Source organism: Tasmannia lanceolata, unplaced genomic scaffold (genome assembly GCF_043159265.1).
Source record: "Tasmannia lanceolata isolate RefF3 unplaced genomic scaffold, GAP_Taslan_0.1 ptg000026l, whole genome shotgun sequence".
In the NCBI taxonomy this organism is placed as follows: domain Eukaryota; kingdom Viridiplantae; phylum Streptophyta; class Magnoliopsida; order Canellales; family Winteraceae; genus Tasmannia; species Tasmannia lanceolata.
The window spans coordinates 8,192,757-8,220,645 of record NW_027518703.1 but is presented as its reverse complement, the minus strand read 5'-3'; the positions used below and the strand labels follow the sequence as shown (position 1 = coordinate 8,220,645).

At 39.3% G+C, this 27,889-nt stretch overlaps 3 protein-coding genes across 3 annotated transcripts; 2 read left to right on the top strand and 1 right to left on the bottom strand.

The window, feature by feature from the left end:
• Positions 1–154: 154 nt before the first annotated feature.
• On the top strand, positions 155–9,632 carry LOC143858758 (enhanced ethylene response protein 5-like). The gene is made up of 13 exons (XM_077369472.1): positions 155–436; positions 553–689; positions 782–875; positions 973–1,062; positions 3,433–3,498; positions 3,654–3,743; positions 3,888–3,944; positions 4,677–4,738; positions 5,066–5,153; positions 8,709–8,785; positions 8,859–8,933; positions 9,023–9,128; positions 9,213–9,632. The coding sequence occupies exons 1-13, from the start codon at positions 269–271 to the stop codon at positions 9,342–9,344; spliced, it is 1,242 nt and encodes a 413-aa protein (XP_077225587.1). The 5' UTR covers positions 155–268; the 3' UTR covers positions 9,345–9,632.
• A 6,900-nt stretch (positions 9,633–16,532) lies between these two features.
• Positions 16,533–18,686, top strand: LOC143858611 (uncharacterized). Its single transcript, XM_077369303.1, has one exon. The coding sequence runs from the start codon at positions 16,822–16,824 to the stop codon at positions 18,292–18,294; it is 1,473 nt and encodes a 490-aa protein (XP_077225418.1). The 5' UTR covers positions 16,533–16,821; the 3' UTR covers positions 18,295–18,686.
• A 4,062-nt stretch (positions 18,687–22,748) lies between these two features.
• LOC143858715 (large ribosomal subunit protein eL22y-like) lies at positions 22,749–24,933 on the bottom strand. The gene is made up of 2 exons (XM_077369436.1): positions 24,621–24,933; positions 22,749–23,032 (listed from the first exon to the last, which is right to left on the bottom strand). Exons 1-2 carry the CDS (start codon positions 24,845–24,847, stop codon positions 22,888–22,890), a joined length of 372 nt encoding a protein of 123 aa, XP_077225551.1. The 5' UTR covers positions 24,848–24,933; the 3' UTR covers positions 22,749–22,887.
• Positions 24,934–27,889: the final 2,956 nt, after the last annotated feature.

The following is a 27,889-nucleotide window of genomic DNA, read 5'->3' as shown; positions in this document are numbered from 1 at the left end:
TCACGAAACTCTAACTACAGATGCACCTCAAACATGTAGAAATGAATTTCGAAGATCATCGCCTAAAATATGTTGGAAGTGGGGCCTACAGTAACCACATTTTAGATTTTTGGTGGGTCCCACTTCGTATGTCTGAATCCAGAGTTGATTCCGCACCCTTAGCTCGTCAAACTGTGTCAGATTTCACTTCTCGTTATAGAGAGAGGGTTGAAGGGAGAGAAAGAAAGAGATGAGGTGAAGCTATTGTTATTGCATTACACGCGCGGCGATGGCGTACATGAGCATGGGGGAAGCTCATAGAAGAATCACAGAATTCTTGAATCGCTTCTCAGAAGCAGTTTTCTCTCAAGACGGACCCTCTCTAAAGCCTCTTCTCGCCGTCTCATCAAACTCCGCTAATCTCCTCTCCCTCGCCGATGCTCTCCGCGTCTTTCAAGTACTCCTCCTCTATTTTCTCCTTTCTCTTCAAACGATTAGGGTTAGGGTTTCTAGTTCAAGTTCTAAAATCCAAATTCTCTTCCAATTCTTTTTTATTTTTTATTTTTCCATCAGGATGCAAGCAGACTGATCAAACAGTCAGATAAATACTCTCAGCTCGGAGAAATCATCGTTCCCCTTCTTCGATCTTTTCAAAGTTCTCGGATCGGGCACGTGGTAGATGCATACAATGCTTTCGAAAAATCTGCTAAGTAAATTCTCATCCTCTTTTTTTCTTTTAATTTTTTTTTGAGTTGTTTGTGATCTTTTTGATCGATTTTGTTTTTGAATGGTGGAATTACAGCGCGTTCCTTCAGGAATTTCGGAATTGGGAATCTGCTTGGGCTATGGAACCGGTGTATACGATTGCTTATGAAATTAGGGTTCTTGCGGAGAGGGTAAGGATCTCAATCTTTGTGGTTTGATTCTCTTTTTTTTGGTATTAGTATGTTTCTTTGTTAGAGATTTCTGTGAATATTTTGTTCGCGATTGTAGGCTGATAGGGAGCTGGCTTCAATGGGAAAGAACCCTGAGAAACTGAAGGGAGCTGGTTCTTTCCTGATGAAAGTCTTTGGAGCTCTTGCTGTATGCTTTCTGATCCTTTGCCTAGTTTTATTTTATTTTTATTTTTTAGTTTTAATTTTTTATGTTGCTCTCTGTTTCCATTTGAATTGGAACATTCATTGTGAATCACTTTCGCCATTAAAACTAGCTAGGGATTTGGAAATGCTGTGACCTATTGCTTGTGAATGCTGTGCATGTGTGTGGCTTTTTACTGTGTGAACACTTTGGAAGCTTTGCTTTGTGGTAATATCAATGCATCTTATGCTTTTACTTTTATGCTGTTGTCAAGCTTGAGAAAAAAATTGCTTATCGTGGCTTCATGTAGCCTCAGCATATGGCAATTGCTGCTTGAATTTGTGGAGAAAACATCTGATTCTGAGATGAATCAACAATATCATTCTACAGCTTCATGCACTTTGGATCATGCTGTATTCTTTTGGATTATGTTCTATCAATTTTTTTTTTGAATGGTTGGATTATGTTGTATCATTCAAAACTGTTGTAAATAAAAGCGTGTCTTTCTTAGTCTCATATATTATGGGATTCCGTGTTAGACATTTGGTTTTTTTTATACCAATGGTACTTGTTCATTCCAAAGTTACTGAGTGAATTCTTTATCAGCATTGGTGCTGTTTAACTCTCTTCAGTGAATTATTAGAAATCCTAGACAGCCCTAAGTAACAAACTTAAAAATTCTTAACACACTGTATTTAAAGAAAACCAAACAAAATCCAAGTTAGAAGTCAATTAAATATGTTGTGTCCCATTGTAATCCATTCAATCCTTCTTGTCACTTGACGGTTGCTCTTGAATCAACCTCCCTATGAAAATTTGGACATTATTAAAAAAATGGCATATCGCCATTCATTTATCATGCCAAACTATACCCTTCAACTATTTCCATGATTAAGCCTTTGGTGTGTGCAGTTGCGACATCAAACTTCTCTAAAATTTCTGTGATCCTCCATGCCCCCTCAAGCTCGAGGCCTAAAAGCTTTATTGTCTCGTGTACCTTGCCTTGATAACTTCTTCCAAAACATTCCAAAGACCTCTCGGCTTATTTTTTTTTCTCTGATAGCCTCCATTGCTATCTTCCCCTTTGCTTGCCATCATTGTTATGTGGAAGATGTCCTTTTTTCTAGTGTGGTGATTGATGATTATGAAATCCAATAGATGAGGCTACCCAACATTGTACTTTATACACCTTATGTTCCTTTGGTTTCTAATGTCGAAAAAAAGGAGAAGACAAAAGAAATCGTGCCTCTTTTCTGCAATACTCATGCCTTTGCTTAGATTTCTACTTCATAGAAATAGCACTTTTCCTTAAATAACAAAAAAGGAAAATATTAAACAATCACATATTGTTCATAAACTCTTATTTACAAAGGAGAGCACAATAAGAATATTCTCCTTTGAAATGATAGAGGGAAATAGAAATATTGCCTTCTTGTGTGGACCTTGGTTTGCAAGTCTGAAAAGGTGAGAAGGGGAAGAGGGGTATTGGGAGGCTGGCAGAGATGAACGAAGCTCTACTTGGTAAGCAGATTTGGAGGTTCAGTGATGCCAAGATAGGATGAGGTGGATTAGGGTAGTTGGCTGATTGGCTCACTGAAGCGAACTCTAGCCTCACTTGCTCTATTGCTTGGAAAGACATCTATTGTATTGAGAAAGCCTTCTCGGAAGGCATTAGTCTTAGAGTCAGAACTCAGAACATGTGATAGGATCGGTTTCTAGCACAATCCTTGGTGCAAGGATCAAGCCCTTAAGAATATCCTTGGGCACATTTTTAGGATGGCTACAGACAATGATGCTATCATGTTGGAATCTTTTTCCATCATGGAAGGTGAATTGTCATGGTCTATATCCTTCAAGATGGATTTTTTGAGCAGGAGGTTGGGATGGCTTGGGAGATCATGAACAAAATAGAGGCTACCTCATATCTAGCATGCTCGATGAGAAGATGCATTTGGAAATTGACTTCTTTTGGATCCTTCACTGTCCAATCTTTCTACTAGCAGTTCATGTTGGTCAGGGGTAGAATGGCCCCTTTGTATAGACTCTGTCAATTTCCACCCTCTTTGTGTTTCAGCCTTCTCTTGGATTGCTTGTCTTCACTATTTTCTATTGGATTGCTTGTCTTCACTATTTTCTATTGGATTGCTGGAGAGAAATTGTTATGGGATCTCTGCCATTTCAATACCCTTTGGACATACTGGAAGGAGACAAATATGCCAGCTGCTTCTCCGTTCTGATCATAGGCTTGATCATGCTTATCATCTCCAAACTTATATAACTTCCTAAAGATTTCTTTCTTTTTTCGTTGGTATGTAGTGTATCAAAATTCTCACCTTGTCTTCATTAACCCTTTTTTATTTGGCTTGCATTTTGTAGGGGAAAGGTCCCAAACGTGTTGGAGCTTTATATGTGACTTGTCAGCTATTCAAAGTTTATTTTAAGGTAATATTCTTAGTTACCATTTAGTTGTCTATGGAATTATTTGCGGATTAATTATCTTGATTCTAGATTCCTCGAAAGGTTGTATTTCCTGTGTTTTTTGGTAAAGCATGGTCTTTTTAAGGTATATGCTAAAATCTAGTTTCAATGTTTTGCAGCTTGGCACAGTTCACCTATGCCGAAGTGTGATAAGAAGCATTGAAACTGCTAAGATTTTTGACTTTGAGGAGTTCCCAATGAGAGACAAGGTCTAGTTGCTCACTGAAAAGATTCCAATTTCCAGTCACTATTTTTGTATTCTTCATATTCATTGTGCTTGGTTAGGAACTGTTTCACTGTTTCATCCTGACTTCTCACCGAGACCACTTTCAACTTCTTATTTTTTATGACAGGTGACTTACATGTATTATACTGGCCGTTTGGAAGTGTTTAATGAAAATTTCCTTGCTGTAAGTAATGCAAATCCCTAGAAACTCCATGGTAGTTTCTTTTATGAATTATCAACTTAAATACATGATGTTGGACCAATGTTAGGTCCCTGCCCATCCCTTTTCTTGTAGTTGTACTCTTCTTTTCTCTTTCTTTGCTTTTGTTCTTTTCCAGGCCACCTTGGTCATGGGCTTGTTTCTCCATTTGATTTTAATGCATTTACCTTTCAAAAAAAAAATTCAGTATGTAATTTTCTGCACCTGTCTATTATTTGTGGTATGACCTTGGATAGGATAGAATGGAAGAAAATGATCCACGTAGAGGAACCCAACTAGAACCAGGAATAGAGCCAGGCAGATTCCTTTTACCTTCTTCATGAATTTTTTCTAAAGGATTCATTTAGCCACCCCAACTAGTTTGGGACAAAGGCTTTGTTGAGTTGAGTCTATTATTTGTGGTAAAAAATGACTTTTGAATGTTTCACAATTTGAAGTGTAGTGAGCTCTGAACTAGCACAGTAACACTCAGCCTTGCCTATTAGGATGGTATTTAGAACTTTCATGGTTAAAAGTGTGATGGATTGATCACTGAGCCCTTGTTATTAAGTATTGACTTCATTTCCTGATATTCTTTTTATCTGATGCAATACTAGGAGGAAAGAGATATTGTGGGTCTGATTTTTCTTTAAAAATTATATATATAGTTTTTACGGGGCCTTCTCGCATATGAAATCTGATTATTTTACATGACAGGCTGATCAAAAACTCACATATGCCTTGATGCATTGCAACCCACGGAGTGAAGGAAACATAAGGTTTGGTTCAGCTGTGCTGTGCTCCATAGGTTTTTGTAATTTTTACCATTTATCTAAGGAGAAAACGAAAGTTTATAGGAAAGATATTGACTTAATTGAATATTTTCTTTTGGATGAGCACGGCTGAGATAATGCTTTTGGTTCCACCTTGCCACTAGAAAATATTTTTCTGTTGTTTCTATTGCTTGTTCAACCCCGATTGTCTTGGTTCTACTTGGAATAGTTTTCCTTCAAACTCTAAAAATGTCGAACAGAAGCTATATCATATGCTATATTTGTTGCCACTATGTGTCTAATATGGTGTCTGGTTTTGATTTTGGGGAATAGGATGATTCTGAAGTACCTCATTCCTGTGAAGCTTTCGATAGGCATTTTACCTAAAATGTGGCTTCTGGAGAAGTATAATCTCGTTGAGGTACGACCTTTTTTTTACTGTCTATCTTAATATTAGAATTATGCATCTTTGTGGAATTTGTTTATATATTTTTCTTGGTAAGTCGATTTTGTTTGCTCCAATTGGTACTGCACATTATAAATACTCTTATATGATCCATGTAGTATTTGTTACACTTGCATGTCATGTTTGTAAATGACACCTTATAATGATGTTCGTAGTTATCTCCTTTGGATTTGACTAATATGGTCTGTCCTCAGTAGAGTTGTGCAGATATTTGATGAGGCACAGTCAAGAATTGGAAATAAGTCAGATCAAGTTTTAAAGGGCCTTATGAACAACGAGCTCCTCAGGAGTTCCAATGCCTGCTTTCCATGGTCAACCAAGAAATGTCAGGAGAAACTCCTATCTCGATCATGTCTGCGGTCCCTCTGGTGAAAGAAATTCAACATGATAACCACTTTCCCATTTGAGTCTCGAGGAGGGCGAGACTTAATATGACTTACCAATATGTTCCACTTCCTTCCATCTTACAAAAGTGATATCAGAGCAACACTTTTTGGTTGAGTATTTGAGTTGTCTTCAACTCTGCGTCTCTTATTCGACTTAGGGAGAGGGTTGGGGAAAGCATGGTGTGAGGCTGTAGCTTATTAGTCATTTAATTATGATTCCGGTAATCAACTCAACTCAACAAAGCCTTTGTCTCAAACTAGTTGGGGTCGGCTAAATGAATCCTTTAGAAAAATTTCATGAAGAAGGTGAAAGGAATCTACCCGGCTCTAATCCTGGCTCTAGTTGGGTTCTTCTACGTGGATCATTTTCTTCCATTCTATCATATCCAAGGTCATGTTCTTTGTTATGTTCCTAGCTGTCAAGTCTTTCCTCATTATTTCTACCCAAGTTGTTTTCGGTCTGCCCCTACCTCTTTTTACTCCATCAACCTGGCACGAGTCGCATCTTCTTAGTAGAGCATCCAAAGGCCTACGTTGGATATGTCCAAATCATCTTAAGCGGTGCTCTCTCATCTTCTCCTCAATTGGTGCCACCCCCACCTTTTTACGAATGTCTTCATTTTTAATTCTATTTAACCTTGTGTGGCCGCACATCCATCTAAGCATTCGCATCTCCGCTACACTCATCTTATGTACATGCTGTTTCTTAGTGGCCCAACATTCTGAGCTATACAACATGGCTGGCCTCACAGTTGTCTTATAAACTTTCCCTTCAACTTGGTAGGGATATTACGGTCGCACAGAACTCCCGAGGCAAGTTTCCACTTCAACTAACCTGCTCTTATTCTCTGGTTAACATCATCTTCAATCTCTCCTTCCTTTTGTAGAATTGAACCAAGATAGCGAAAGATATCCCTCTTAGGTACCTCCTATCTAGTCATATTTACTACATCCTCATTCCGCCTCCTTACATTACTAAAGTTGCACTCCATATACTCTGTCTTAGTCCTACCCAGTCTAAAACCTTTGGATTCCAAAGTAGTTCTCCATAACTCTAACTTCGCATTTACTCCTGCTTTGATTTCGTCGATTAATCCTATGTCATCTGCAAATAACATACACTATGGCACCTTATCCTGGATACCCTTCGTAAGCTCATCCATAACTAGCGTAAAAAGATAAGGGCTTAGAGCTGATCCTTTGTGTAGTCCTATTGTAATTGGAAACTCACTAGACGTGCCATCCGTGGTTCTCACACTAGCGTGAAAAGATAAGGGCTTAGAGCTGATCCTTTGTGTAGTCCTATTGTAATTGGAAACTCACTAGACGTGCCATCCGTGGTTCTCACACTAGTTACTGCTCCATCGTACATATCCCTAATCACATCAACATATTTAGTAGGCACTTTTTTCCTTTCAAGGATCCACCACATAACACTCCTGGGAACCCTATCATACGTTTTCTCCAAATCAATGAAAACCATATGAAGGTCCTTTTTATTTTCTAGAAATCTCTTCATTAACCGCCTAATAAAGAAGATAGCTTCCATAGTCGATCGTTCGGGCATGAAGCCAAACTGATTCTCTGATACCTTGGTCTCTTTTCTTAGCCTATGCTCAATTACCCTCTCCCAAAATTTCATGTTGTGACTCATTAGCTTAATTCCTCGGTAATTGGTGCAACTCTGAATATCCCCTTTATTCTTATAAATAGGTACTAATGTACTCTTCCTCCACTCATCAGGCATCTTCTTAGTCTTCAAAATATTGTTAAATAATCTAGTTAACCAAACCAAACCCACATCACCCATTATGATTCCGGTAATACCTTTAAAAATTCAAATTTAGACTAAAGTTTGTATGGCGTTTAAATAACTTAAGAACAAGGTTAGATGATACAAACCAGAGGAAGCATCCTTTCAATTAATGAGAAATTTACTCACCATTACCAGGAAGCACACTTCTCATAGTAGTAGCAGAAGCTCTAAACCCATCAAATTCCTCATCATTAGACCTAACTGTTTCACTCCCCTCTCATGTCTTTGCCCAAGCGACAACAGTGTTGCAAGATTTGTACAGAACTGCTGCAGATACTTAAAGAGACTTAGATCATTCAAAAAAAAAAAAAAAACTTAAAAGAGACTTATGGTTCCTGGGTTGAAGCTTTTATATGTACAATTTTACCTCCACACGGCATTGCTCCTTCAAGCTTTCGACCATCGCACAAAATTCCCACTGCTGTCTTCTGTGGGAGTCTGGGCCGTGACTCAGTCCGAGTGTGGCTATCCTCTCGGACCAGCTACTAAGATCATGTGCTTTTGACATAAGTAATTGTGGCTTGGTGTTTGGTGGATAATTTTCTTGAGATACCCATTTCAGTAAAGCAATGGTAAAATCAGTTCAGAGAAGTTGAAAAATTGCATGGGTGCTAATGAAGTGTGTAGCTAGTTTGGGGAGGGTGGGGTTTGATATTCAATGTTGCCTATAAAACATTGAAAAGGCTGTGAATCTTTAATGATAATGCTGATCCATTTCCCCCTATAGCAAATAAGAATTGCTGTGTGATTGCTCTTTTTATTTTAGGCTTGAACTGGTTTAGTGATTAGTTTCATGGTTTGTATGGGTGGCTGGGATTGTAACTGTGCCCTTTTCCTCATTCTTGGTGTGGGCTTGTCTATGGAAATTTCCTAAAAATGTTGCCCTGAACAATTAAATAGAGATAGTACTGGTAATTTTGAAATTTAATACTGTTAGAACTCAATCCTTGGTGTGCATAACTGTACATGATATCCTTCAACACCGTCTCTCCTTATTTATGAAGAGAACCCCGTTCCCCTGAACAGATTAACTATCATTTCCACTGTATGACCTAACTACCGTGGCGGTTGCCGCACATTGCCCTAGAGATGACACTATAATTAGCTGCCATCAACCCACAAGGTCCCTTCCCCTTCATCATGGAACAATAGAAGGGCACAATCTATGGCATTTTAAGAAATTATATAAAAAGCAACTGTACTCAATCATGATATTGTGTCCTCTACAGAAGATAAAGACATTTCTTGCTCAGCCATGACCAATAAAATATCAGGTAGAGATGTTTACCATTTTTTTAACTCCTGCAGTATTCTGATGTCGTGAAAGCATTAAAAAGAGGTGACCTCCGGCTCCTTCGACATGCCCTACAAGAGCACGAAGACCAGTATGTTTGCTCATCAATATTGCAAGTGAATTTGGTTTCAATATTCCATCTCTAAACTCTTTTGTGCCATCAGATTCCTAAGATCAGGTGTATATCTTGTCCTAGAAAAGCTAGAGCTCCAAGTTTATCAAAGATTGGTGAAGAAGATGTAAGTTTCTGTTCATATAGAACTGCCCATCCCAATAAAAATAGCAAAGAATACCATTTCCTAAACTGCAGACTCTTATTCTCTTGCAGTTATATTATCCAAAAACAGAGAGATCCAAGCAAAGCCCACCAAGTGAAGTTGGAAGTTATTGTTAAAGCGTTGAAATGGCTTGAGATGGACAAGGACGTTGATGAGGTACTTCTTGTTTTTCACTTGGCCGTATGTTCGGAATCATTTTTTGGAATAATTAGTCACTGGTTTTGCACACTATTATTACAGGTTGAGTGTATAATGGCCATCCTCATATACAAGAACCTTATGAAAGGGTACTTTGCGCACAAGAGCAAGGTGGTGGTCCTCAGCAAGCAAGATCCTTTCCCCAAATTGAACGGGAATCCGGTCAATTCGTAGGTATAATCAATTCCATTGAATTTTTCTTCCATCCCTCACCAAATTATATGGATGTATAGTCAAATGATTGTAGATTTGATAATGTAATCTGCTTTATAATTAGTCAGCACAAATGTAAGGAAAAAACAGCAGAAGAGCAGTAATCAGTGACACCAATTTAGATTGGAGATCAGAGTGTGCATATAAGCTTATACACGCTTGGATTCTACATTTCAATCAGGAATATTTGATCCCATGTTTTGTATTTGGAAGGTTGAGTTAAATTAGTGTGTTGAAATTTTCTCCTTAGTTTGTGTTGTTATGCTAAAGAAGGTTGCTTTTATGCTCCTTCCTAAAAAGGCATTTACTGAGCCCCACTTCTTCGTTTACATGATCTGATCCGTCGCTTGAGCCAAATGGCAACCATAAGTTCAGCTAAATGCCGTTTTAAGCCCTTGATCGGATGATCCTAGACCCTTGATCTAGCAAGCCTTTATTTAGGGTTTTTGCAAGGAAAGATAAATGGTTGATTTTTATAGTCCATCTGATAGACTACTGGATCTTCAATGGCCCAAAAATCATTCCCATCTGATGTGTGGACCATTGAAGATCCAGAAGTCAATCAACCAGATGGATGGTCCAAATCAATAAAAAGGTGGAGCCCGCTGTGGAATAGTGAGTGTGCCTCACCATTAGGGGTGGACATGGTTCCGGTTCGAACCGAGGAACCGAACCGAACCGGCATATATGGTTCGGTTCGGTTCCATATTTATATGGTTCGGTTCCGGTTCTGATATCCTGGAACCGATGGAAATTCGGTTCGGTTCTGGGTTTGGGATCCCGGAACCGAAAACCGAACCGAGAACCGACCCTCACCTTAAAACCCAATGCCTCATCGCTTGATAAAATCACCCCACCCCCTTTTAATTCACCCCTCTTTAACGTGTTGCTTTGCCTTTAAAATTTAAATTCACCCCTCAAATTTGTGCTTGATTATTCCAATTTGTGCATGTTTGTAGGTCATATATAATTTTTGCATTGCCCAAATTTGTGCCTGATTATTTTAAATTCGTGCATGTTAGTCTTTGTAATTCATATATAAACAGGACCAAACCGATTATAAATACGATTAGGCAAAATATCTACATTTGGTGAAGGTTGGGTAAACCCAGAACCGAACCGAACCGATTATATATGGTTCTGGTTCGGTTCGGTTCCAAACATATATGGTTCGGTTCTGGTTCCAATTTCAGAGAACCGATTATATATGGTTCGGTTCTGGGTATACCCCAAAACCAAACCGAACCGAACCATGTCCACCCCTACTCACCATGTTACTGCTGTCAACGGACTTTGTTGGTCCGAAGTGGGGGTGCAACTCGGGTCAGGTTGAGGCCAACCCGATTTCCAACCCTGCTGGGTTCAACCCGACGCAACCCGATTTGCAATTTCCTCAACCGACCCAACCCAATTTCCAATTCAGGTTGAGTTGGGTCGGGACCCGATTTGATGTGGTACCAACAGTTGACCACCTCAACTCAAGCCAGGTTGTTTTGGATTTTGAGAACCAATAGTGAGTCAGAATAATCAGTTTTTTATTGGTGACTCACTATTGGTTCTCAAAATCCAAAACAAACAGGGACTAACAATTAACAAAGGGAGATGTTATCCGCACTACTATATTTTGATGATCACACTCCTCACTTTATTAAAGTAAAGTATGGCCCGCACCGTAGGATTATCCAAACCGTCCATTGTGGACTATGGAGACTATTTCAATGTTGAAAAAGGAAAACACATACATAACTTCTTCAGATGGAATACAGTAATATTAATATAACGTAGGATCATATGTATATGTTGGAATTAACATCACTACTAAATGGGAATTTGAAATTTCCAATTTGGGTCGGGTCGGGTCAGGTCAGGTTGCCCGACACCCCAACCCGACCCAACCCGATTTTCAATTCGGGTTGATTTTTCCCAAACCTAACCCAACCGGATTTGCAAAAAGCTTAACCCGACCCAACCCAAATTCGGGTTGAACCCGACCCGACTTGCACCCTTAGTCCGAAGGATCCAAAGGAAATTGAAGGACGCGCTTGTGGTTGGGTTTTAGATATGAAGCGAAATGAATTTTTTGTAGTAGTAAAGAGTAACGTAAGAGGAGATTTTGACTATTCTTTAAGCTCACTGAAATGTGAGTTATTTTTTATGTTATATAAAAAGTGAGGGGGGTTTGCTGGTCGCAGAAGGCATTTCCCAGATGGTCTGTGCACGATGGATCAAATATCAAGGATGGGATGTTGTACATGTTTGTACGCCCTCCTTTCATCATATAATTTATCAACGCAAGCACAGAGAGTAAGATCCGAAGGACCACCTTGATTAGGATACAAACGGATCGTGACCCATGTTCAGGTGGATCCGATCCAGATTTGGATCCCTTGAGGGCCCTAATGACAATGACCTACTCACCTTGTGAAGCATGTCTTTTGAGTCCATAATAATTCCCACTTCTTCGGTTGTTTTGGCAACAGGTTTCTTTATTGTAGATTCTCTTCACAGAACGTGACACCATAATACAATTGCAAGTCGAGAGGCATCTATGATTATCAGAGTCTCGAACGTTTTGCTGAAAATATCAATTAGGCCATGTTTGGCAACTTAGAAAAATTGTGGAGCTAGTTGTGAAAGATTTGCAGGGGAGGGACACACATCGTTTGGATGTACTTAATACAGAAGTAAGAGGAAAGGAAAGTAGATTCTTATTTAGTTTTTCTTTTTTTTACTCTTGATTGATTTTAGAGAAAAGTCAAAACAGTTAAACAGGATTGCATTTGAAAATTTTAATGCAAATGACTGTCATTTGTGAATAGTAAATGGCAACCAAACGGTACTAGGAAAAGGAAAATGTGTACTTTGCTTGGGTTGGAAATGTGGAAAATGAGCACCAGAAGATCCGAGAGAGAGAGAGAGAGAGAGAGAGAGAGAGAGAGAGTAGGATGGAGCGACACTTTCGTATCTAAAGTGTTTATTCCACTCCTCTAAAGCTAACTCCACGTTTGGATACCCACAAGATTTAGATTTAGATTTCTCACATTTACAGTTGAGATTTGGAGCTAGATCAAATCCTTAAATTTCCAAATCAGCTACAACAGTGAAAAAAAAATCTAAGTTTCAAATCTATTATGCAAGACATTATTTGGAAATCAATATATGTGGCAATTACCTTCACCCTCGCTCCTCCTCAACCCTGCTGCAGCAGCAAGACGTCCTCTCTCTCTCTCTCTCTCTCTCTCTCTCTCTCTCTCTCTCTCTCTCTCTCTCTCTCTCTCTCTCTCTCTCTCTCTCGTACAACATGAGCATTGGAAATCTGATGTATTTTGTATCCAAAACTCAAACCCAAATCCAAATACAAAAGAATGAGGTATCCAAACGTGGGCTTTAATGGGTATTGGTTTTTTTTTTTTTTGATGAGTAAGCCGGGGTTAGGCAAGACCCCGACCAGATATCATTAAGAATAATGAAAATGTACAGAGATTAAGGGGGCTCGATAGCCAGCAAAAGGGGAATAGGCTCCCACATACATAAGAGAAAATAAAACAATAACCCAAGGACCCTCTTTCGCCAGAAGGAAGCACACTTATATACGAGCATATTTAACTTCATTTCGGTCCTCTTCGATGAGATGGAGGAGCTGGGGAGTGGAGAGCACTACCTTAATATCAGGTCCCTTTAAGGGAAAATTTACCTTGGAGAGCATATCAACAGGTCTATTTCCTTCCCTCCAGGAATGCGATAGTCTCCAAGCCTCGCAATGTTGAAGAGATTTGAAGATAGCAGAGACTAGATTCAAGCATTTCCATGGAGTGTTTGTTTTCATGGAGATGATGTCAACTACGAAAAGGGAATCAGACTCAATCCCAATCCTAGGGATACCTCTATATTTTGCCATGTTGATGCCATGAAGAATCGCTCGGAGCTCCAAAACATAGATGTCATCCATATCAGTTTCTACCGAGAACATGGCCAAGATCATTCCTTTATCATCTCTGAGAAGGCCCCCAATACCAGCACAATCAGCTTCAAGTGAAGCATCAGAATTGATTTTGACCAACAATATTTGACAGGCTCGGCCCAATCTGCTATCTTATACCCGAAGTTAGTGGCAGCTTAATGGCTCTGGCGTGTGGAACGTCCCTGCACATTGAGAGCTGGTTCATCTTGAAGCAAATATCACTTTGAATCTTCTTCAGAACCTGAGTTTTATGGGTTAATTTGTTTTCAAAAATTCTTTGGTTTTTCTCGTTCCAAATCTGATAGATAGCAACTTGGAACCCCATTTTGATAACAGTAGAGAGCTGGCCATTTCCTTTGAATTTGTCTCTAATCCAATTCTCCTCATCAGCAAGAGTTCTTAGGGGTCTTCTTCTCCATCCCACTCTCCAGAAAATGGACCTCCATATCCAGGCAGAGTACCCACAAGAAAAGAAAAGATGGTCCAAGGATTCATAGTGTCTTGAGCACAGGGAGCAGCTTCTGTCCTGCACAACGAATGGGAGTCTGTCTCTAGTGGGTAGCCTGTTTTGGAGGGCTTTCCACACAACTATGGCTTCCCTCGGAGTGATGCCATTAAACCACACCATAGAACACCAGGGGGGCTTTGGATTCTTAAGTCTGATAGATTCCCAAGCACTTTTGAGGGAGAAAGTTCTGTTCGCAACAAGCTTCCAAATTGGAAAGTTTACATGAGAGTCATTGTAAATACCTTTATCAAGGAACTTCTTCAGAGAGACCAGTGAGGAATTGGTGCCGTGCCGAGAAAAAACAGAGGAGATAATACCGCCGGGGTGCCAGGGGGAATTCCACAAATCAATCTTACCCTCATCTCCAACCGAGTAGCAGATGTGAGGCAAAACAGAGCCTCTAGGTCTCAGGAGGCTTCTGGCTCCCCAAGATGGCTTCGCCGGCATTGCCATGGTCCAAAAATCCTTATTTCTAACATACTTATCCCTAAACCAGGAAGTCCACAGAGAATCTTTAGAAATTACATTCCAAAGGTTTTTCATCTGGAGAGCCTTATTCACATCTCTCAGCCTTCTCAAACCAAACCCACCCTATGCTCTTGGAGTGCAAATAGTGTCCCATGATATAGTATGAAGCTTCTTCTTCAACTCAGAACCTCCCCACAAGAAGTCTCTGAGAATTCTGTCAATAGAATCAAGCACACCTGCCGGCAGATCAAAAGCAGAGGACCAAAAAATTTGAAAAGAGCACAAAGTGGCCTTTATGAGCTCCAACCTGCCCCCCTTGGATAAAGACTTTGAGGCCCAGCCTTGGACTTTCATTATGATCTTAGCAATGAGGGGCTGGGCAGTCCCTTGAGGAAAGCCTAGACGAGAATAGGGGAAGCCCCAAGTATCTTACAGGCAACTCACTTTCTTTAATACCGGTTGCTCGCAAAATTGCCTCAATTTCCCTCCTTGAGGTACCTGAGAAGAAACCTTCACATTTTTCCATGTTAGCATCCAAACCAGTAGTGTCCCTGAATTTTTTCAGACAATTCATCAAACCTTTAGCAGAATCATGGTCAGCCTTTGCAAATAACATGAGATCATCAACGAAAAGAAGGTGTGAGATTGAAGTCGTACCCTTGGAAAAAGGGGTATATATATGACCTTTCTGAAGGGCTTCTTCGAGGTAAACTGAAAGGATTTCCATAACAATACAAAATAGCAGGGGGGACAAAGGGTCACCTTGCCTGATGCCATTAGAGGAAGAGAATCTACCACAGGGAGTACCATTGATAATGATAGAGAACATGGGATTAGAGATGCAGGAAGTAATCCAATTCAACCAAGTTTGGTTAAAACCTTGCTTGGCCATGAAACCAATAAGAGTGGAGCGATTTATATTGTCAAAAGCCTTGGCACATGGAAGGAACATATTGATTTGAATGGAAATTATGTAAGAGATCATGAGAGAGCAGGATGTTTTCAAAAATCTGTCTCCCTTTTATGAAGGCTGATTGGGCAGGGTGGATGAGAGATCCAATAACTGATTTAAGTCTCAGGGCAAGAATTTTGGTAATTGTTTTATAAATGAAGTTACAAAGGGAAATGAGTCTGAATTTAGAAGGGGTGGATGCGTCCGGACCTTTTGGGACCAAGGTGATGAAGGTTGAGTTTACTTCCTTGAGGAGCTTCCCATTGATGAAAAAGTTTTTTTATAGCTTTAGAGAAATCAAGACCAACTAGATACCAAAATTTTTGGAAAAACAGAGCATTAAACCCATCAGGCCCCGGGGCTTTTTCGCCATCAGCTTTCATAACCGCATCTTTGATCTCATCATCCGTGACATCTCTGGTGAGGCAAGAAGCATCTTCCTCAGAAAGAGTGCGAATAGGACTCGGAGGCTCAAGAGAAGCAGACCGATCATTGTTCAAAAGAGCTTTGAAATGGTTTACAAACAACTCTGCAACCTCCACTGGATTTTCCACAAGGCTACCATCTGAATCTTTAGAAGCAATAATTTGGTTTGAATTCACTCTAAATTTCATTGCCGTATAGGAAAAACTTGGTATTCGAATCACCTAGCTTGAGCCAAGATTGCCTTGATTTTTGCCTTACCAGATTTTCCTCTAAGCTCGAGATTTTGATGAATTCCCTTTTGAGATCTTCTTTTTTCATCCGTGCAACATTTCTAGGATCAGCCGCAAGATTAAATTGGATTTTGTCCGGGTTGCTTTTGATGATGGAGGCATTGATATCAATTCTGCCGAATATGTTGCGGTTCCACTCAATAATATACCTTTTGACTTCCATGAGTTTCTGAACCAACCTGAACATCAGGTAACTTCAAGACTCCAAACTTCAATACCTTTTAATGGGCATTGTTGCGAAGTTGTTAAGTGTTATTTTGTCAAATAGATAAATATTCATTCATCGGATGGCCAAGAAAGTCTGAGTACTTGATGGCATATTCATTCATCGGATGGCCAAGAAAGTCTGTGTACTTGATGGCTTAGATTCAGTATCGAGTCTAGTTGGACAGTTTATATTGACTTATCGCAGTAGTATTTTATTATCGATACCATCTGTACATCCATCACCATGTGAATGGTAGAGATTGGGTGATTCAATCCTTTCCTCGGAACTTATAATGCTCCATAGTATATAGTCTCTAAATAAGCAAATAAGCAATGAAGCTCTGAATCTTCCAAAGTACAAAATGACAAATAAACCCGGCCTGAAAGTCCTTTTAAAAATCTAAAATTTTCTCAACCTAATTTCTCATTCGCCGAACAGCAATTTACCAACAACCACCAAGAGCAAATCTAACTTGAGTTTTACTCCTACAAAACTCCTTCAATCCTCTTTCCCCAGGTCCTCCATCCAAAGGAAAGAAACCCTAATCACAGCTCTGTGAAATCTTCTTATCTGCTCAGAGAGAGAGAGAGAGAGAGAGAGAGAGAGAGAGAGCAAAAATCTCTTGATGGGTTCTTCTTCTCTCTCAATCTTAGGTCCATCAAAACCCACCCCAAGCCCAGAAGAAGACCCACCAAACCCATCTACAGCTCTTCTCTCCAACACCTCAAATCCCTCCTCTTTCTCTGAAACTCCTCAAAAACCCAAAACCCTAATTTTCATATCCCTTCTCCTCATAACCTCCATCTCCCTCGCCTCCGCCACCGCCTTCGCTTTCCTCTTCTTCTCCTCTTCCCACTCCCCAAAACCCTCTTTTTCTGAAAAAACTTCACAAACAACCGCTCGTCCCCTTATCAAACTCCAAAAACCCATAGTTCTCCTAATTTCCTCAGATGGGTTTCGATTTGGTTACCAATTCAAAACCCAAACACCCAACATTGATCGCCTTATCGCCAATGGAACCGAAGCAGAGACGGGTCTAATCCCTGTTTTCCCAACCCTAACTTTCCCCAACCATTACTCCATAGTCACTGGTCTCTACCCTGCTTATCATGGCATAATCAACAATCACTTCATTGATCCGAACTCCGGCGAGGTTTTTACGATGAGTAGCCACGAACCCAGATGGTGGTTAGGCGAGCCGCTCTGGGAAACTGTTGTCAATCATGATCTCAAAGCTGCTACCTATTTCTGGCCTGGTTCTGAGGTAATCAAAGGTAATTGGAATTGCCCTGTTAATTTCTGTAGGAATTATAATGGGTCTGTTCCTTTTGAAGAACGGGTTGATACGATTTTGCGGTATTTTGATCTACCTAGTAATGAAATTCCTGTTTTTATGACTCTTTATTTTGAGGATCCGGATCATCAGGGTCACCAGGTTGGGCCTGATGATCCGGAGATCACTGAGGCAGTTGCGAGGATTGATAGGATGATTGGGAAATTGATTCAAGGACTGGAAAGTAGAGGAGTTTTTGAGGATGTTACGATAATTCTAGTGGGTGATCATGGTATGGTTGGTACGTGCGATAAAAAGCTAATTTTTCTTAATGATTTGGCCCCATGGATCGAAATTCCGAATACTTGGGTCCAATCTTATAGTCCACTGCTTTCGATTCGTCCTCCCCCTGGCTTCACTCCTTCTGATGTTGTAGCGAAAATAAATGAAGGTTTGAGTTCTGGGAAGGTTGAGAATGGGATGAAATTGAGAGTATTTCTTAAGGAGGATTTGCCCAAACGGCTTCATTACTACCAAAGCTATAGGATTCCGCCAATAATAGGGTTGGTTGAAGAAGGGTATAAAGTGGAACAGAAGCAATCGAAGCATAAAGAATGTGGAGGAGCACACGGTTATGACAATGCATTCTTTTCCATGAGAACAATCTTTGTTGGCCATGGGCCTCAGTTTGCAAGGGGTCGGAAAGTTCCATCTTTCGAGAATGTTGAGATATACAATTTGGTTACTTCCATTCTTAACATAAAGGGAGCTCCCACTAATGGGACATCATTGTTTCCTAATTCCATTCTCCTGCCTAGCAAGTGAGATCAGCTAGAGCAGCACTGGTTTGGCTGTAACAGGGACATCATAGATGGAAGGGTTGGATTTGTAGTGACGGGTATTATTTGTTTCTAATGTTCTGCCGATGCGTGTTCATGGAATAAATGGCATGGGCAGTTCTTGATTTCATTTGCTACTGGAGAGGGAACACGGGGTTTACTTATAGCGTTCGAGCATTGTGATCTTATATGAATTTTTGTTGAAGATTATGTAGCTTATGGATGGTTTTCTCTTTCCATTTTGAATATCGTTACGTTGAATTGCACAATTTTGCCATTCCATTGGCGTAACGAATTAAACACTTTAAGTAGTATGGGGGTTCTGCAAGATATCTTGTTAATAGTTAATAATATTTCTTATTTGTGTTGTGGAGGTCATGGTTGAATCCATTGTTGTCTGTCTTAACAGGTTGCTGAATTCTACTTTGTGTTTTATCATAGCTGGACATGTTAAAATTTGAAATGGAATATCAATAGTTGTAAATACTAAGTCTGCTCAGAGTACTGCAGCTTGAAGGCCCCTTCAGATATTTCTTGAATTTACCACATGTCGCTGCTGTATACTGTCTTTTGGTCAACAACTTCAAAATTGAAATATCTTATTTGCAATGAATACAGATTTTTCATCCAATTTTATCTTTGCTATCAAATACATAGTCATTCAAGCATTCCTCAGACTAGTGGGACTTGCAGCTTGTTCATGCCATTCAACAAACAGCGTAGGATTCTTATGAGAGAGCTGTACAGTGTGATTTACTGAATCTATATAGGGGCATAGTTATGCAATGAAGCACTAAAAATAACTTTGCAGCAGAAGCTGAGTAAACTTGTGTACATCTCTTTCCCTTTTGTGTGTTTTTCAGCAGGTATATGACCAGATGAACGACATTCTGAATTGTTTTGTTGGTGGTTTATTTTTATGCACCTCACATACTCATTGGTTTATTTTATTTTATTTTCGAATCGTTTTTTGGCTAAGACATCTTCTATATGCTGTTTTACTTGGCATACCGTCATGGAGTGAGGATCACCCCCTTCTTATCTCCGTAAGAAGGCTCGAATTTTGTTTGAGCATGGAGGGTTGAGGCATTAGGATTTTTACCAAGAGAGTTGAAGAAGAAGGGGAAAGGGGGTCGATGTTAGATGATGGAGGGTTGAGGCGCTAGGGTTTTTATCAAGAGAGGATGGACCTTTTTATTAAAACAAAAGTTCAAAAGAAAATGCGTTTAAAGGGAAAATATAGAAGATTCAAATTTTTAAAAAGACAACAATGTGTTGGATTCACCCGAAAAGATAGAATTCATACGAGACACGACTACGACAAGAATCCGGCCATGTCCTATGTGAATCCATGTCCGATTTGCGTGTCGAAACGTGGTGACACAAATTCGGCGTAGGGGGTAAAGAATTCGTGCAACACAAAATAAAAAAAAGCCTAGATGAGTGGAAGACATTGATGGAGTCTAGAATTGTGTAGCTGAGTCTTGAGAGTTCTAGAAGTGTGTACATACTTGTAGAGATCTGTTGGGGGTTTATAGAGTAACCAAGATAAGCATTTGTGCAGAGAAGCATAAAGTGTTAGCAGTTTCTATGGTGGTGTGGATCGCTGGATGATTGCCATGTGATGTGATCGGGGTGAGCTCCTCATTTGCAGGTCACCTTTGAATATTGTAGCTTCATGTAAGAGTTAATTGAGCAATACAAGGCATTCTTTCCATTCACTTGAAGGCTTCCTTGGGAGAGCTTCTAAGTTCTCTTCCCGTAGTTTGCACTAGGCTAGGCCACTTGGATTGGGCTGGCTCGGGATAATGTTGTATTATGGGTGCCACTGCCACACGGGTGTAAAGCAAAGAATCAGTAGGCCCTTCACAAGAATGTATTGGAAATGTATCGATATTGAAGAGAAGACCTAAAACTAGACTCATCGGTACTTTCTCCAGCCTACAGTGAGGTCTGATTCACTTTCCAGGCATAGATTCTCTGATTTTAGTTCTATTTCTTCAATGACATTGATGCTTTTGCTGTCGTCTGAGAACATTAAGTCATTTTCTCAGTGTATTCCCTATGGAGCCTTGCTGATCAGTCATAAGTAGGGATGTTTTGAAGCATAGTTGCAATAACTGGTCATCCATTCTTTTCCAAAAAAAATTCTTTTGGTGTTTTGCTGTTGGATTATCGGATTCAAACCCAACAACGGATGAAACTGAATGAAACTGTCTCTTTTCCTGCTATGGATTTCATTAAAGTTTCCATTGCTCTTTTGCTTTTCTTTTGTTTACAAACATGAAGATGTCTCTGTTGGATTGATATTGCAAATCAAATTTCTCGAGAATCACATGGACCAGAGATAAAATTACAGATTAAACATGTATAGAGAGAAAACCAGAATTCTGTAAGCTTATGGGTGTGTACTAACTAGTCACTTGTGTTTAGTGTTCTCTTAAATCTTAATCCCGTCCATTTAATAGGAAACACCCATATCTGATATCTTGGCCTGTTGGCCCCAACAAATGACCCCCAATGCTTCATGGACCTTAGTCTAGGTGACAGATGTCTTTAATTGATATACGGATTTTCTTTTTTCTTTTTTCTTTTTTTTGTGTGGTTAAACTAATGAAAGGAATCTGACAGAGACACCCCACTTATTTTGGTAATCATAGATACCTCTTGACTTACAATTGTGTTATGGTGTCACATTCTGTGAGCCTGTGAAGAGAATTTACAATAAAGAAACCCTGTTGCTTCACAAGGTGAGTAGGACATTGTTATTAGGGCTGTTAATGGATCAAAATCCGGATCGGATTCCACTTGTATCTGAGTCACGATTCTTTTGGATCCTAATAGTGGAATTCTACAGTTCTTGGGTCATCTGACAACTAGCAACGGAGCTTACAAAAACCATGAAGAATATCCATTATATAACATATACAAAAACACTCATATTTCAGTGAGCCTAGTGAATGGTCAAATTGTCCCTCTTACGTTACTCTTGCATTTGTATTACAGAAATACCCAATCTACAATAGAACAAGATCCATTTTCCTACATAATGGATTCCTTGGCTCGGCATGACTCCTTCAGGCATTGTTCAGTTGAAGTTGATTTCCTTTAGGCATTGCTAAGCTGATTCCCAATACAGCGAAAGGAAAGGAAACCACCTCGTATTTTCTGTGTGAAACGGGTTTTTTCGTCGAGGTCGGCTGGCCGCCCGAATATCACTCCAAAACCTACAGAGATGATTACAGTTTCATATTTGTTTCGCTTTGCTATAACTATCTATTATCATGCCACCAATCAGACCAGAGGATAGGGGAATCATGGAGCCATCCATTTTGAAGCCATGGAATGGAGGGTCGAGAACATTGAACTCTGACTTAAGTGAACAATAGAGACTGGGTGCTGCATTTTTTTCTAGTTTTACTGTTGGATGAAGTGTTGTTTTCTGTAGAAAACAGGCCTCCAAGTTTTCAATCTTATTTGGTTCTGCAAATACCCATTTGGATGTATCCAACCTGAGTCAGCCCCATCATAGGAACAAAATAAAGGGAAAATTACAGTGACACTCCCTCAACTTTATGACACATTCAAGGATAACCTTATACTTTCAAACTCATCAACTACACCCAGTGACCTTTCAACGTGTATAAGGTAGACTCCCTCTATTGAAACTGTATAAGGTAGACTCCCTCTATTGAAACACTATCAGTGCTGCTTAAGATCTCTGGTTCATCCCAGCTGCATATGAATCGGATGAGGTCTACCTTGTACTGAGTCGTTCCGTCAGTTTAAAGTGACGGACTGGACCGTCAACGGAGGGGGTCTCCCTTATACACATTGAAAAGTCAAGGGGTGTTGATGAATTTGAAATGATAGGGTTATCGTTGAATGTGTCATAAAGTTGACTAGGTGTGACTGTATTTTTCCCCAAAATAAAATTATAAGCAATGATAGATACAAGGGAGCCCTTGCATAAAGAGCCGCAAAAGGGCCCTTCATTGGATCCACATCATTTTCAATTACATTTTAAAATCTATTGAAAATGTAAAATCAGTTACATTTTATGACGTGGATCCAATCAAGGGCCCTTATGTGGCTCTTTATGCAAGGGCTCCCTTGTATCTAAAAGTATAGCCCGATGTCTAAATTTTGTTAGTTTTACTGTCTTGGGTACACAACGATGATCTCAACCAAATAAGAGTCGCTAGTAACCAAATCAAATCATAGCCAAGCTTTTGTTCCATGTTTTTTTAGTATCTTGAGCACACTGCAATGATCTGAACCATCCATACCGCGGGCTTTTACCATGTATGGTATAAAAAAATATCACAACCAACCCACAATCCTTACTAGGTCACCAAGAAGGTATATAAAATAACACAAGCATCAAACAATCCTCACTAGGTCACCAAGAAATTCATATAACAGATATGGAGAAGCAAATAACAAACACAAAGTAAATTGATTCATTTAAGAGCATCACAGGGCAATGATAGCATAATTTGTTCCAAGGCAAAACTGGTAATATGGTCTCTGAAAAGGATAACTAAACATTGCAAAGACGGAAAAAACAAAGAAAGGATCAATCTTCTTCTTCGGCTTCATTTTCAGCAATATTGAAATATCGCAGCTCATACATGTTGCGGTCCTTATTGGAAGCAATGACGCGCAGCCAATCCCTCACATTATGCTTCTTCAGGTACTTCTTCGTTAGGTACTTCAAGTACCTGGACCAACATCCCACAAAAAAATGATAAGAAATGTTGCACACCGTTGCAAATTGCATGGAAATGGACAACGATCAATTGTCGACCACCAATCAACCAGAAGCATAGTATGGATGTGGTTACATCAAACTGACAATGCAGTGGACACTGAAAAACTGAAAATAGCAAAGCAGAACCATCTTGCATTGTTTCATCCTATGTTACCAAAATGTATAACAGCAATAAAAAGGCAAGCCACATTACAATGTGTTTGGCTCGAAGAAACAAGAATAAAGTACTAGATTAATATGCTCCTGGGTAGAAATATGTTGTAAAATTTGCATTATTTTAGTTTTTGGTTTTCAATCTGTGTTGTTTATATAGACAGTCATTGTTAACAATTTGTAACCATCACATTTAGGAACAATTTGAACAGACTAAGGGAAGTTTGACTCGACATAAAAGTAAACCCATTAGCCTAAAGCTATAGAATTTTTTTTCCAATTATGACGAAAATTTATCATAAACAGGGAAAAACAAAGCCAATATCGAGATGGTCAGAAGAAATAAAAAAGAAACAAAACTAAAACACATCAGGATCAAACAGCTTCATCCAAAGGGAGGAAATCATGAACGGACGATGCTCATCTAGAACACTGCTGGAACCAAAGAATCCTCATCCAAAGAATCCTCATCAGAATTTACCAACTTGCAGCTAAGGAGCTGCAATGATATTCATAGGTAGAACATTAAGATTTAAGATTACTTATAAATTTAGGAAGTTTCACTCCAGAAAGGAACTGCAACAATAAACGCTGAATTCACCTGACTAATTCCGGGACGTAACCAGCATTTGGAAGAATAAACAGATAAAGAGAACAACAGGTAAGGCTTGAATTCGAATGATTTCAGTGTTGTACCCAGACATTCTTTATTTTAAAAAACAATAAAAATTAATGATTCACCACGTGAAATAACCCCTTCGGACAAGATAAACTCCGATAATATGCTTCGAGCAATGGAAACCTCGGCGTTGTAGAAACTTGCATCATTGGCTAAGTTAGAATATTTTCTTTCTCCATCTACAAATAGATTATTCTCTGAGATATACCCTATATAGCGGGTTGTAATGTGCCAGCAATCAAATATATGATATGTGCATAGACATGGCTTGGGTGGGAGTTTTAGAGGAAGTTCCATTTGGTATAAATAATATGTAAACAGCCGTTTTTCATAGGAATGAAGAAAATTATCCTGGAAATCATGTCTTTGCACACAAAGGAGGACTAACCCATCCCTTGAAGTGGGTCAAGAGGCTGATCTTCCCTCTAAGAAAATCAATTACATTGCAAACTGATTTGGGTTGGTAATAATACATCATTTAGCCCAGTTTTTTTAAAAAAACTAATATGGTCATTGGATTGTTCAAATTTCCAACAATTGTTCCTAACTCGATAAATCTGAAACCAGACACAACCCTGTCTATTGACTCTTGTTCCATTAAATCTATGCAAACAGTCCAACAATAACAGATACCCTAAAAACCCAAGAAAGTAAAAAAATGCATGAAACAAAATGAGATCTGGGTCTGATCTTATTTATGATATACCTCTTGGAGATTGGGTTTTCAGAAGTTACAGAGATCTTGTCCTTGGTGCGAGAGATGGTGATGGAATCTCCAAGGGCTCCCGCCTTTCCTCCAACTTTGATCCTCTCTTGCAAAAACTTCTCCAAAGAGGCGATGTCCATGATCTTGTCCTCCACAGGCTTCGCACAGTCGATCGTGAAGCTCGATCCCTTCTTCTTACCACCCTTCGGAGCACTTCCTCGACTCATCTTCTCTCTAGCAACAAAACCCTAACCCTAACCCTAACCCTAATTTCTCCAATTCGACTTCACAAGAGTGGGAGAGTATTTATATGTCGTTTGTGTTTGGTTGGAGAGTATATGTGAGGAACATCGAGGACTTGGGTTCGAAACTCTCCGTGTGTTTTGTTTTAGTTAATACAAAGAGTCTTGGGCCCACCTATGGTTGATCCAAACCGTCAATTTTATAAGCCATATGTTCGATGCCAATGCCAATTTTATAACCCTAACATTGTCTTGATGGACCAAACCGTATGTTGGATCGAAACCATTTGTTGATGGACCTAAACCATATGTTGGAGGCCTTATGTTGATGGGCCTAAACGATATGTTGATCGAACCTAGTTACATTTGGCATGATGGGTCAAGGGTCTATGATCATCCAAATGTAATCTCAACGCCATTTGACAAGAATTATGGCATTTTAATCAAACAAACAATTTCTGGTAAAAAATGAAGCAGACATGAGGCCTCATTAATGCGATGTTTGGCAGTTAGGAATTTTTTTTTCATGATAAATCAGTGTCTGGGAGTGGTGAGAGGGGTAGGGGATGGGAGTAGGACAGACTTGAGAGGGCACGAATGAGTTGAGAGTGTGAAGTTGCTAAAATATCAAGAAAAAGTTTATCATATTTTAAGCCCACTCAACATTGTGTAAGCTAATATTGTAGGAAAAAAAAATCATGATAGCCAAACACGAGCATCTTTTAGAAAGAAAATGTAAAAGGGACTTTCTTAGTATGAATTTTATTTTCTTATTAGCAAGTGAAGCCCAGTATTTTTCGTAACGTACGGTGGACCCACTTTTTCGGATGATCCAAACCACAACATATTTACCCTGTGAATCATCTCCGTGGGATGATTCGAATCGGAGGGCTAGGATCATCCCATGGAGATGATTTGTGGCGTAAGATCTATTTATATTGTGGCCCATCAAATGAAGTGTTTGGGTCATCCTAAGAAGTGGGTCCCACTGTGTTTTCTGAAAAACACTGGACTTCAAGCGCACACAAGGAGATGATTTACATTTCCAATCACAAGATATTTACGTTGACTAATCCATGATTTGAGTTCTTAACAGAATCGTTTATTCACTTTCCCTTTTTAGTCCTCTATGGTAGACATTACTTAACTGTGTGGAGAGAGAGAGAGAGAGAGAGGTTTATTGTGGGAGACTAATATCTGCACGACCGTATTTTAATAATGGGACGAATTTCCTTGTTTGGCAGTTCTCTAATTGGCTGCCGAGAGCTTTTGGGAGTCTTAGTAGCTTTTAACATCCGGTTAAAAAAGTGTAAAAGAAGGAGATTAGTTCCATAATAAATAAAAAAATGGTCCACCAGATAACCCCTTAAAATTTCTTCTCTAGGGTTCGCCCTTTATTTTTACTTGGGACAGCCTCCTCTAGTGTATTTATGAGCATTCTTTTACACCACAAATGGCTGTCCCAACTCCTTAGGAAAAAAAAGGGGCCAATATATCATTCCCTAAAAAAGCCTAGAATAAAGAGAAGGGTATCATCCATTTATGGTCAATGCTGAAGGAAAGTTACTTTTACGCTCTTTCCTAAAAGACATTTACTGGGCGTCGCTTCTCTTCTGCCTTTTTTTATATGATCGGGTCCGTTGATCCGAACCACGACCGTAGATCGGGCCAAATGCCATTGAAAACACCTTGATCTAGTGATCGTAGGTCGTCGATCTACCAAGAAAAGCTAAACCATTGATTTTTGGGATGTCTGTATGAGATGAGACCAGGTGGGTCGTCTACATTCCCCCATATGTCTCCTAGAGGACCCAAGAAATTGCCTTTTTACAATTGTATGTAAAGTAGACTTTCTGCCCCCTTCTCTCTTACAATTTATAAGATAATGAGATCGATACAGAGAAAACAGTTGGATTATTAGTCACATATTATACTAATATGCTTATAAGTTATAATAATACACCACTTCCTATTAGAGTACAAGTTTACACCTCTAATTCTCTCATATCTATCAAATCAAGGGGGGTGTAAACATCAATTTCTGAAAGGTAAACCAATATAATCAACCCATATAGTCTTTCCCATCTATTATAAGATAACAAGATGAAGAATGTGATTGCCTCTTTGATAATGGCTAATCATATGTTGTACTTAAAAAAAATACAACTGCTTCGTATTAGATTACAACTCTAATTCTATCTCATACCTATCAAATCAAAGGGGTGTAAATATCACTTTCGGAAAGGAAAACCTATGTCATCCATTGTAAGATAATGAGATGACGATTGAGATAATCCCTTTGATAAAGGTTAATCACATGTTGTACTTATAATAATACACTGCTTCCGTATTGGATTACAACTCTAATACTCTCCCAATGGGCCCAACCATACATGTGGTACATGTGATCACAAGTAAAAAGAAAAAGTAATGTCATTCCATTTTGACCAAAGACCCACCCTCCAAAGTTGGAATTCCCATCATGATTTTCCATGGTGAGGAGGGATTTGAAGTTTTGTCCAAAATCTCCAATGTAAGAAATTTTCAGCATTTTACCCTTATCAGAATACTCCACTAATCTACTTAACTTCATTTTGAAATTAAATAAACATCCACACTCGCCTGTTCTAGTAATGACGCTCCAATTTTCAATATAAGAGGAACGCTGATGGCAATGACTCAATGTGGCTAGGGGTGAGCATTATTCGGTTATAACCGAATAATCCAACCGAACTGAACTGATTTGGTCGGTTAGGTTTTTTTCCATTTCGGTTCGGTTTCGGTTAGTTTTTTTTGGAAATTCGGTTTTCTAAAAAAATAAATCGGTTAACCGAAATAACAGAAATTATGATAAAAAGTGCTATATGTGCACTCCGTAGAATAATCAAAACCATCCATTTGATTGATCACACCTTAATTAGTTTGTGCTCAAAAAATCATTTCGATATCCTAGCCCTCCGATCCAAATTAGGATTTTGCTTTTTTCCCTTTTTTTCTTCCACAATTCGGTTATTCGGTTATAACCAA

What these genes read in the sequence shown, in the direction of transcription:
- LOC143858611 (XM_077369303.1), top strand. Translation starts at nt 16,822, where the DNA reads ATGGGTTCTTCTTCTCTCTCAATCTTAGGTCCATCAAAACCCACCCCA.
- LOC143858758 (XM_077369472.1), top strand. Translation starts at nt 269, where the DNA reads ATGGCGTACATGAGCATGGGGGAAGCTCATAGAAGAATCACAGAATTC. An exon ending in ATGCTCTCCGCGTCTTTCAA is followed by an intron (nt 437 to 552) that starts GTACTCCTCCTC and finishes TTTTTCCATCAG; the next exon opens with GATGCAAGCAGACTGATCAA. An exon ending in GCTTTCGAAAAATCTGCTAA is followed by an intron (nt 690 to 781) that starts GTAAATTCTCAT and finishes GTGGAATTACAG; the next exon opens with CGCGTTCCTTCAGGAATTTC.
- LOC143858715 (XM_077369436.1), bottom strand. Translation starts at nt 24,847, where the DNA reads ATGAGTCGAGGAAGTGCTCCGAAGGGTGGTAAGAAGAAGGGATCGAGC. An exon ending in GAAAACCCAATCTCCAAGAG is followed by an intron (nt 23,033 to 24,620) that starts GTATATCATAAA and finishes ATGTTGGTCCAG; the next exon opens with GTACTTGAAGTACCTAACGA.